The sequence below is a fragment of the Suncus etruscus genome, chromosome 1, assembly GCF_024139225.1.
Source record: "Suncus etruscus isolate mSunEtr1 chromosome 1, mSunEtr1.pri.cur, whole genome shotgun sequence".
NCBI lineage: Eukaryota > Metazoa > Chordata > Mammalia > Eulipotyphla > Soricidae > Suncus > Suncus etruscus.
The window spans coordinates 162,917,720-162,929,508 of record NC_064848.1 but is presented as its reverse complement, the minus strand read 5'-3'; the positions used below and the strand labels follow the sequence as shown (position 1 = coordinate 162,929,508).

Sequence of the window (11,789 nt, the reverse complement as noted above, 5' to 3'; positions counted from 1 at the left end):
TTGGGGAGATAGACTCTTGGGAAGGCGGACCTCCCAGGAGGGCTGGGGAGATGTTCCTTGCAGGGACGATCTAGCTTTTGACTAACTTCTGGTTTTTATTGGGGGATAGCACAATTTGCAGAGCTTTGGAGTGAGTCCCTTCTGGGCGCTGAGGGTGGGCGGCATGCCAGGCGAGCGAGCGCCAGCTTCCCTGCACCATCTCTGGCCATCTGATTTGGACTCTTACTTGCAGTCAGTTTCTCTACTTTCCTCTCGCAGTTGGGGCGCTTCTCGGGGGGTTTTTGGCAACTTGGCCAGGTGCCAGGTACAGGAAAAGGCATGATTGATGCTTTGGAGGTCCGGGACTCCCGTATCACGCCCGCCTACCTCCTCTGGGCAGATCTGGGTTCTCTCTTGGCCTCCCAGAACGTGACACCAAAAATAGAGACAGAAGGGTGATAAGGGGGGAAATCCCGGTTCTCCGAGCAACCCGCTGCTCCCGATTCACTGCCAGTTAACCCCGACGTGACCAACTCGGTGGAAAACCTTCGCCTCCGCCTCCGTCACGCACCGCCGGCTCCTCAAGGGCCACGAAGCCGGCGGGTCCGGAGAAGTGGTTCCCCGCAACTCCCTTCGGAAGGCCGAGCTGGGCGAGGGGCTGGGGGTCCAGAGGGGGTGCACCGCAGCCCCCCAAAGCCTCGCCCCGCAGGCTGCCGGAGCTCTCCCTCCGCCCCGCAGCAGCCTTCCTTCGCCCGCCGCCGGCCGGCCGCGCCGCTCGCTCGCTCGCTCGCTCGGCCCGCCTCGGCCCAGGGGGTGGCGCCCGGGGTGGGGTGTCGGCGGCGGGGCCCCGCGGTCCCCCCGCAGCTCCGCCCCCGCCCGCGCGCCGCCCCCGAGGAGTCCGCGGGGAGGAGCAGAGCCGGGCGCAGAGCGGGGGGGCCGCGGGCCGGAGCGCGGGCTGGAGCGGGGCCGGGGCCGGCCCAAGGGCGCCGCGCCACCCTCGCCTCGGAGCCGGGCGAGCGGGCGGGCGGGCGGGCGTGGGCGGCGAGCGCGAAGTTTGGCGGCGGCGGCGGCCGGGGTCGATCGCGGGGCCCGGGGCCATGGGAGCGCGCGCGGGCGGCGGGGCGGACGCGGAGGCGGCTCGGGACGCGCGGAGCCCCCCGAGCGGCACGGCGCAAAGTTAGCCCGGCGCCCCGGATCGAGCCCCGGACCCGCCGCGGCATGGGCGAGCACCCCAGCCCGGGCCCCGCAGTGGCCGCCGGCGCCGAGGCGGAGCGCATCGAGGTGCTGGAACCCGAGGCGGAGGAGCGGCCGCCCGCGGCGCCCGAGGACGTGAGTGTGTCCCCCTTCTCTCTCTCCGCGCCCGGGCAAACTTTCTGGGGGGCGCCCACCCCGCCCCACTCGCCCCCGACCCCGGTGGGGCCACTTGCAGGCTTCAAGGTGACGCGGGAGGGAGCGCCCCCCCGGATTGGCCGGGTCCCCGCGGGACTCTCCAAATTGCGCGCGCGTGCCAATTGCGCGCGGTCTCCCCGACACCCCGGGGCTCGCCCTCGCCGCCGCCGGTGCTCCCGCCGCTGCCCTCCTCCTCCTCCTCCTCCTCCTCCTCGCAGCGCTGGTGCAGTGCCCGGGACGGACGCGGCGTTTTCCCGCAGAGGCGATCGCGTCACCGCGGTGGCCCCCTCCCCGCCCACTCGCGACCCGACCTGCGGGCTCCGGAGCGCGCGCCGGGAGGGAACGGGCGCCGCAGAGCACCCCGGAGCCCGCGGTGCAGACCCCTTCCCCGCCGCTCCCGGATGGGGCTCCCGCCTGGCACCTGCTCCGGCGACGCGCCGGGAGACTGGAGCTGGCCCCGCCGCCGGGCCGGGAGCCCCGTTCTGCGTCGTTGCCGGCGCCAGTTCCTCCGGGCGAGCGTGGGGGGCTGTCCCCGAGGGTTTCCCCGCCATCTGCCGCTCTTGAGCCTCCCTTCTCCGAGGGGCTCGCACCGGGTCGAGCTGGGGACAGGAGTTTCTTAGGTTTTTTTTCCCTCCTGAGTTTAACCTGCAAATAAAACGGAGCCAAGTGAAGCCGGAACCCCAATCTACCCAACCCAAGGTGGAAAATCTGAATGAGGCTAGGGGGTGAAGGGACTTGGGGGTGGGTTATCCATCTTCCCTCCGTTCTCAGCCAGGGTTAAACCTCTTCCTTCCCGCTCCGAAGCCCCCTGCAATGTCTCCTTTCCATTACTTTGACACAGTCTTGAATGGGGTGGGCTTCCGCGCATTCGGCAGCCCCTTCCTCCCAAATTTTGCGCGCAAAATGTTAAGCACTTAAGCTGGGGGAAATCTTCCTGAGCAAAAGGTTTCGTACTCCAGGGGCTTGAGACACCTTTAGCAGGTATGTGGGTCTTGCCCGGAGTACAAACACAGGCCTGGGAGTAGCGGAGTAGCAGTGCCTGCAAACTTGAGGCAGGGACGTGATTGGAGGTCCTTGACCAGAGGTGGGTCCAGAGGTGGGTCCAGAGGTGGGTCACTTTATTTACTAGAGGTTTGGAAATCACCTTTGTTTTGCTGCTTGTCTCTCCCGGGAGAATCACCCCTTCTAGTTTCCCCCCTTTTACTGTGTGCAGACGCACTGAGGGAGTGCTTCCCAGGTGCCCCCTCATCTTCTGGGCCAGGTGTCCAGACTGGGCACTAGTCGGAGGAGACTCTGTTTGAAATATGAGGGGGCTACAGAGGTTTGGTCATAAGTATGTGTTTCTTTCTCTCCTCTTCCTCTTCTGCCTGGCCTTCCTCTCTACCAGCACTGGAAAGTCCTGTTTGATCAGGTATGTGAGCGGTTAAATCCCCCCTCTTTCCTCCTCTCCCTCCCCAAACCCGTTCCCAGCTTGCGTGGGCTCCTGAGCTCTCTGCGCTCCTGAGACGGTGACGTGAGCTAGGGGTGGGGCTTGGTGCATCTGAACCGCGCTGTGCTCTCTCCGGCTCTCAGAAGGAAGCCTGCTCCCAGAGAGCACCTCCCTTCCCTCCTCCCAGCTGCCCTTCACCAAAGCCAGACACAGTCCCTGTGGTAATTGGTCCATACAAGATGGAAAGTGGGAGGCCCATCTCTCTAGGGTCAGAGAACTCAGGCCTGTGGACTGGGGTTCATTCCACCTATTCTTTTCTACCTCTTACCTCCAAGATCTGTGGAGCCCATCAAAGTCATACCTCTGCCATTCTTGGAGGGTGCCTCTCACTGAGCTCTTCTTTGAAAACTGATTTCAGGTTAATTTTGCAGCCCCGGGAAGAAGCATTGGTAGATTGAAAGTGGGATGGGATTGTGTGTAATGCCTGGAGCATAAGTGCTAGGAGAAGAGCTGGGCCTTCCACCCTCCACCCCCTGGAGACAGCCACTTGACCTTCAGTCAGGAAATGACTCTTCTCTTGCTTGGTGAATGCTGAATGTATTTCCTGTTCCTTCTCATTCTTCGAAGCTGAAGGCAAGAAGGCAGGGGCTGTTGCAATACCCAGTGGACTGGGGTGGGATGTAGGAGAGGAGATAATGGTGAGTGCTTTGATCCTGGGGTAAGAATGCTTGTCTGACTTTGAAAGACCGCCCCCCCTCAGGTTAGACCAGAGGGAACTTACTTGCTAGGGTAAAGAATGAGATAGAGGGCCCGGAGAGATAGCACAGTGGTGGAGAGATAGCACAGTGGCGGAGAGATAGCACAGTGGCGTTTGCCTTGCAAGCAGCCGATCCAGGACCAAAGGTGGTTGGTTCGAATCCCGGTGTCCCTTATGGTCCCCTGTGCCTGCCAGGAGCTATTTCTGAGCAGACAACCAGGAGTAACCCCTGAGCAACGCTGGGTGTGGCCCAAAAACCAAAAAAAAAAAAAAAGAATGAGATAGAGTTGGAAAAGTGGCTTGCACCCAATTGGTCCCATTGGCATAGGTGAAGAAAGGCTTGGGAACAGATTTGTGGCAGGAGCCAGGCAGTGCTTTGGACAGTTCCTGTGTGACAGTGACATAGAGCCAAAGTGGATTGCAGGGAGGATAGAGACGAGCCAGGAACCTGTTGCAGTCAGTGGAAACCAACCCCTTGACATGGAATGGATCCGGTAAGTAGAAAGACATCCAGTAAGCATAGAAAGGTAGGACCAGGGAGGAGCCTTAACAAGCTAGAGCACATTTTTTTGCATGTAGGAGGTCTAGGATTCAATCTCAGACACCATATGGTCATTCCCCAACACTACTGGGAGTGGCCCTAAGCATGACGAGATATGTCCCCCAAACAAACATAAATAAATTCAGTAAAGGAGTGAGTTGGGTCATGAGAGAACTGCACCTCATATTAGAACTGATATAACAGAGTAGGGCAAACTCTTCTAGATGAGATGAAATGCCAATTCTAGAAGGAAAAGACCATCAGGATGAAGAGGTTGGCAAAAATGATGACTTTGGTGCCAGACAAGTTGGATTTGAGGAGCTGAATGTTGATGAACAAGTGATACTAAAAACCAGAAGCTGCAGCTGGAAAGACAGGCATAGTTGGGCTAGACTGATCTGGCATGGGTATTTTGGGCATCGTTGCATTAAACCCAGGCCTCTCTGTGGAGTGGAGCACATGCCCAGGCTCCTGGCTACTGAAGTTGAGAACTTCTCCCTTCACTCTTGGGTGCCACCCACTCTCCCCCTGGCTCCCAAGGGTACAACAGCTGCTGGCCTGCCACTGTGAGGGAGGAGGAAGCTGCCTGCTACCATGAACTCAGCACCAGCAAGCTGCCAGCCCTTCACACCTCCTGCCGGATTTAGCATCAAAACCTAGAACAAAGTGTATGCTTCTCTTTCCCTCTGTCTGTGTCTGGCTCCTCGTTTTGGTGAATTTCTTTTGCCAATCCCTGTGTTTACGTTTTAAAACAAACTGTGGGTGAATGTGGAAGGAACTTTTGACTAGGAATTTTAGAACTTGGGAGAGCAGAAACAATACATGGCATGAAAGATTACTAGGGGGCCAGAGAGATAGCATGGAAGTAGGGTGTTTGTCTTGCATGCAGAAGGACAGTGGTTCGAATCCCGGCATTCCATATGGTCTCCTGAGCCTTCCAAGAGCGATTTCTGAGCATAGAGCCAGGAGTAACCCCTGAGCGCTGTCAGGTGTGACCCAAAACACAAACAAAAAAAATATATATATATATATTACTGGATATTCTAGAGTTCAGTTTCTCCCCCTGGAGGAAGGAAGGTCCTGCTGGTGCCCGGAGTACCACACCCCTATTACCTGCTTAGGGGAAGATATTTGCATCCCCACAGGGGCCGGGCGGTGGCGCTGGAGGTAAGGTGCCTGCCTTACCTGCGCTAGCCTAGGAGACGGACCGCGGTTCGATCCCCCGCGTCCCATATGGTCCCCCAAGCCAGGAGCGACTTCTGAGCGCATATAGCCAGGAGTAACCCCTGAGCGTCACCAGGTGTGGCCCAAAAACCAAAAAAAAAAAAAAAAAAGATATTTGCATCCCCACCACCACCAGTACTTGTCCAAGCAGACAGTTTTCTCCTAGAAATAAAAAGCTTACTTCTAGACAGTTTTTTCCCCTCACAGTAAGATCTGCTTTGTAGCTACTCCCTTCCCTTAAGCAGCCTGAGAAATCTGTTCTGGATTTCTACTGTGATTTGTTGTGGGTTTGGTTTAGTTTGGGAGCCACATCCAGTGGTGCTCAGAGGCTATTCCTAGCTCTGTACTCAGGGGTTGAGTCCAGGGGTTGAGTGCCAAGGCTGGGGGGAAACATGAGGTATCCCGGGCTCCCTCATGTCAAACATCACTTCAGCTGGTTGAACATCTCCTGACCCATCTGTGTCTTTATAGATAGATGATCCTGAGCAGGGCTTGACTTCTGGTAGATTCCAGCATAACTGCCTTTGTTCCCCCTACTTTTGGCCAGCCTGGAGCAGTGAGGCAGTGAGGAAGAGATAGGAAGCTTTTCCCATGCAGGAAGGCAGGTTATTCAGAAGCAGAAATGCTTCTTCCCTGGGTTCAGACTGGAGCTAGACCTATTGCCTTCCTTCCATTGGGTTGCTGATTGTTCTGACCCAGTACAAAGCCAACTGATCTCCAAGCCTGGGTAACCTCTTAACTAAAGGGTCAGGATGCCCATTTATGGCTTTAAAACTGAACGGGGGCCAGAGAGATAGCATGGAGGCAAGGCGTTTGCCTTTCATGCAAAAGGAGGGTGGTTCGAATCCCAGCATCCCATACGGTCCCCCAAGCTTTCCAGGAGTGATTTCTGAGCATAGAGCCAGGAGTAACCCCTGAGCACTGCCGGGTGTGACCCAAAAAACAAACAAACAAAAAAAAAAACAACTGAAGGAAACATCAGGTGATGGGACCCCAGAAGTTTAGCTGTCTCCCAAATCACCACCCCACCCCCAGCATTTTGGGCTTATTCTGCTCTGTTCCCTTATGGAGTATAGCATGTCATCTCCCACATCCCCCTCCACTTCCCCATGAGTCCCAAAATTACAGCAGGCAGGAAGCCTAAAGATCAAGGTCGTTATTTCAACCCCCAGGTGTTTCAGTTATTTGTGTCCTATATTTAACTTCTTGGTTAAACTCTATTTTCATATCATTGAAAGTTAGTAGTTTTCCTAAATAGTAGATTTTTGTTTTGTTTTGGGATCATGCTCAGCAGAGCTCAGGGGGACTCGGTGTAATGCTGGGGATTGCTCCCTGTGTTGATGGAGGTTGAATACAGGATTCCCACATGTAAAAGCTATATTCTAGTCCTTTGAGCCATCTCCTCAGATCCCTAAATATTAGATTTTTAAGTGATCCCAAATATTAAAATGTTTTTATTTTTAATTTTATTTATTGTTTTGGGTCCATACCCAATGGTGCTCAGGGCTAATTCCTGGCTCTGCATTCAAAGATCACTCCTGGCAGGGCTTGGGGCACGAGATGGATGCTAGGGATTGAACCTGGGTCAGCTAGATGTAAGGCAAGCTCCCTACCTGCTGCTCCAGCCCTAATCTATTTTTATTGTGTGGTATTATATCTTATTTTTCTACAGCTAAGTCTGCTAGGCTTTTCCTTCGTAATCCCTTTATTGCTTCAGATCCCAGACAGTTTTCATCCCTCTTCAGATCTCATAAATACGGTCCTCTATTTCATATTGCTTTTTCCAATATTAAAAAGCATCTTCCAGCCCCCTTGACCCCTGAGCATTGCTGCAGAAGCCTCACCCCCACAAAATCATTTAGGGCTAGAAAGAGATAGCTCAAAGGGGTTGGAGTGCATGCTTTGCACGCACAAGCCCTGGGTTGTATCTCTGGTTCCCATGGCCCCTTCCAAGTGTCACTGGGGATAGCCCTGGTGGCCCCTCAGAGCCACTAGCCGAGCAATTCTGTATCATCAGATCTGAGCACCAAACTGTCTATACTGTGTATTATTCTAAAATACTGTTGGAGAGGATCTCCAGTCCCCAAAGTTTTCCTAAACCTTTTCTCCCTTTTTATTTTTTGGCGGGGGTCCCACACCAGTGCCACTAAGGAGTTACTCCTGGCTCTTCGCTCAGAAATCACTCCTGGCAGGACAGGGGATCATATGGAATGCCAGGATTCAAACCACCATTAGTCCTGGATCGGGTACATGCAAGGCAAATGCCCTACTCCTGTGCTATCTCTCTGGCCCCTACCTTTTGAAGTTTATTCCTATACAGTTAACAGCTTCAGTTTTGGGACCATACTTAGCTGAGATAAGACACTTCAGTGTTTGGGACTGTCACCCCAGAAGGGCTTAGAGGCCAATTTATGTCAGGAATCAAACTTAGTGCTTCCACATAATAAGTATATGATCCCACACTTTTTTTTTTTTTTTTTTTGGTTTTTGGGTCACACCCGGCGGTGCTCAGGGGTTACTCCTGGTTGTCTGCTCAGAAATAGCTCCTGGCAGGCATGGGGGACCATATGGGACACTGGGATTCGAACCAACCACCTTTGGTCCTGGATCGGCTGCTTGCAAGGCAAATGCCGCTGTGCTATCTCTCCGGGCCCTATGATCCCACACTTTACACCTTAGACCTAGCTTTATTTTGTTTTGTTTGGAGGCCACACCCAGAAATATTCAGAGGTTACTCCTGGCATCGCATTAAGAACCTTGGAGAAATAGCACAGCTGTAGGGTGTCTGCCTTGCAATCAGCTGATTTAGGATGAATGGTGGTTTAAATCCCAACATCTCCTTTGATGGTTCGAATCCCAGCATCCCATATGGTTCCTTGTGCCTGCCAGGAGTGATTGCTGAGCACAGAGCCAGGAGTAACCCCTGGGTGCTACTGGGTGTGACCCCCTCCAAAAAAAAAAAAAACACTCTTGGCATGCTCAGGGGACCATATTGGATGCTGAGGAATTGTTTTTGTTTTTGTTTTTGGGCCACACCCGTAAGCTCAGGGGTTACTCCTGGCTATGCACTCAGAAGTCGCTCCTGGCTTGGGGGACCATATGGGACACCGGGGGATCGAACCGCGGTCCGTCCTAGGCTAGTGCTGGCAAGGCAGGCACCTTACCTTTAGCGCCACCGCCCGGCCCCGGATGCTGAGGAATTGAACCCAGGTTGGTTGGGTTCACCCTACCTGTTGTACTATATCTTTAGCTCCTGGCCTAGTCTTTCTTATAAGAAACCCTTCCTTTGTAAATTGCTTAAGTTTTTATTATTTGGTAAATTTTGTTTACCAAACTCAGGGGCCGTATCTAAGTATTGGTATTACACTCAGGAATCACTCTTGGCAGGGTTCGAGGGACCATATGGGGTGCCGGGTATTGAACCTTGTATGTAAAGGCAAATGAGTTACTATTTGCTCTGGCTCTGCACAATTGCTTTTGAAAGAAAAGCATTTCAAGTAAATTGATTTTTTTCTTTTTTTTGTTTTGTTTTTGCCTTTTTTTTTTTTTTTTTGAATTGGGGACTCTTGGCAGTGCCCAGGGCTTAATTCTGGCTCTGAAGTCAGGAATTACTCCTGGTAATGCACAAGGGAACACATGGGATTGAACCTGGGATTGAACCTGGCTCAGACATGTGCAGTCAAGGTCCCTACCTGCACTACTATGGCTCCAGCTCAGTAACTCGATTTTTTCCCTTTTCCCTTTTCCACTGGGAGGATGCATTTCCCAATTACCCTTAAAAAGATTCCAATGTTGGGGCCGGGTAGGTGGCGCTGGAGGTAAGGTGTCTGCCTTGCCAGCGCTAGCCAAGGAAGGACCGCGGTTCGATCCCCCGGCGTCCCATATGGTCCCCCCCCAAGCCAGGGCGATTTCTGAGCACATAGCCAGGAGTAACCCCTGAGCGTCAACCGGGTGTGGCCCAAAAACCAAAAAAAAAAAAAAAAAAAAAAAAGATTCCAATGTTACTCATTTCTCAGAAGGAAATCAATCACGTCTTTTTTTTCTTTTCTTGGTTTTGTTATTATTATTTTATTTTATTTTATTTTGTTTTGTTTTTGGGTCACACCCGGCAGTGCTCATGGGTTACTCCTGGCTCTATGCTCAGAAGTCACTCCTGGCAGGCTCAGGGGACCATATGGGATGCCAGGATTTGAACCACCGACCTTCTGCATGCAAGGCAAACGCCTTACCTCCCTGCTATCTCTTCGGCCCCTGGTTTTGTTATTTTGGTTACATCCTGCTAGGCTGCAGTTTACTCTGGCTGAGTTTGCTTGAAGGACTATATGATATTAGGACTAGAACCCAGGCCTCCCACATATAAGTGTGTGTACTCATTTTTACATCTTCTTGCTCCTTTAAAGGATGAAAACTTGGGGTGTTTTTTTTTAGGGATACTTCCTTAGGTTGCTGGGGTCCACCAGAACTACACTGGGTGATGCCAGGGATCACATAAGTGTGCCATACACACAAGTCTTGGTTGTCATATCAAAATTATAACAAGGCTTCAACTAAGGTAACCTGAGTGTGCTAGTGCAGTGGTCGGCAACCTTTTTTTTCAACTGAGCCAAATCTCGCCAAAACCATGATTGAAATTTATTTTGAGAGCCATACAAGGCGCTCACTGACAGAGGCTAGGAGCAGAGTCCTGACTCCTGGAGTGGCCGCCCGACACACCGAAGAGCCAAATTAAAAGTGTAAAGAGCTGGGGCCGGGCGGTGGCGCTGGAGGTAAGGTGCCTGCCTTGCCTGCACTAGCCTAGGACGGACCGAGGTTCGATCCCCCGGCGTCCCATATGGTCCCCCAAGAAGCCAGGAGCAACTTCTGAGCACATAGCCAGGAGTAACCCCTGAGCGTCACAGGGTGTGGCCCAAAAACCAAAAAAAAAAAAAAAAAAAAAAAGTGTAAAGTGGCGCTAGAGGTAAGGTGTCTGCCTTGCAAGCACTAGCCCTAGCCAAGGAAGGACCACGGTTCAATCCCCCGGTGTCCCATATGGTTCCTCCCAAGCCAGGGTCAATTTCTTGAGCATGTATCCAGGAATAACCCCTGAGCATCAAACGGGTGTGGCCTGAATCCCCCCCCCCCAAAAAAAAAAAAAACCTCATGTGGCTCTCGAGACGCAGGTTGCCAACCGCTGTGCTAGTGCAGCAGAACCTTGAATTTGGAGCCAGGTAGACCTAAGTTCAGGACTGTGACTAGGGTTAGATTAGCTTCCTGAACCTCAGTGGTTTTATTTGTAGGATGGGGCAATTATCAGTGGCTCTTGAGACTGTTGTGAGAATTAATTCAAAGGGGAAATCCCAACCCCCTGGGATTGTTCAGCAACTATCTCTGATCAAAAGTTTGAATTTGCTGGGAAGAAGTGTGGGGCTCTTCTGAGATTCAGGCCCACAGTGAGAGATGGGGAGCACAGTGGATGGCTTCTCCAAAGCCACTTTTCCTCATCTTGGGAGAAAGCCACTAGTGAATACAAAGGAGTTCTCTTCTCCTTTCCCTAAGCATCTCATCTTTTCTTAGGCAAGTGGGAGTGTTTTTGTGACCTATTCCCAGATCTCACCTCATTTGCAGTCCTGCTTGCTGGCTTCAAGTAGTTATAGGAGCTGAGAAGTTGTTTTGATACTACTAAATGGATTAGTAAGCAGCTACCTACAAAACCACTGTCCTGGACTAGGGAGATTACAGGAGCTAAGGCGCTTGCTTTACATGAGCTTCAATTTCAGCACCTGCATATTCTCTGCAGAGAATATCCCTGAGCAAAGAGCCAGGAGTAACTTATATTGAGCTCTGCTAGATATGGGTACACAGAGGGACACACACACACACACACACACACACACACACACACACACACACAGAGGAACACACACACACCCCACCACCACCACCACCACCACCACCACTGACTTGTTCCAGACTTCCAGGCATTGACATCAAGGTGGCCAGGGAAGGGCCATCTCCTCTTACAAGGTACCTCCAGGGTCCTTCCCTCTGTCACCAGGCCAGCTTCCCTATCCCCTCGCCTCTCTCAGTCACTCCCTGAATTAACACTTTATTCCCTGGCCACCTCTTGTGGGACCAGGAAGTCAGCTCTCCTGCTTTATAGCTGCCTGCCTGGCACCTCAGTATATATGGCCATTACCCACCACATTCGTACAGCTCCATCCCAGCTAGCTTTCCAGAAGTAGATCCTGAGCATGCCCAAGGGGGGCTGCAGCCACTCCAGGATCTTGTTTTTGATCAAGTTGGCTTCTGAGCAAATCCTCTTCGTTCATTTTGCAAATGAGGAAACAAAAGAGCAATAGCCTTCTGGGGTCACTTGTACAGTAGTGTCAGAAAGGGGGCCAGAGAGAGGGTTAAGGAACATGTCTTGCATGCTGTCAACCTGGGTTCAATCCCTGTCACCACATGGTTCCCCTGAGCATTGTCAGGGGGCA

General features: G+C 52.7%; 1 protein-coding gene across 2 annotated transcripts in view; it reads left to right on the top strand.

The window, feature by feature from the left end:
- Positions 1-1,059: 1,059 nt before the first annotated feature.
- Positions 1,060-11,789, top strand: part of RHBDL3 (rhomboid like 3) — a 66,439-nt gene continuing 55,709 nt past the window's right edge. For both annotated transcript variants that reach the window (XM_049772217.1, XM_049772207.1), the window contains exons 1-2: positions 1,060-1,308; positions 2,756-2,779. In XM_049772217.1, the coding sequence (XP_049628174.1) occupies positions 1,198-1,308; positions 2,756-2,779 (135 nt within the window). In that variant the 5' untranslated portion in view covers positions 1,060-1,197. The remainder of the gene's footprint in view (positions 1,309-2,755; positions 2,780-11,789) is intronic.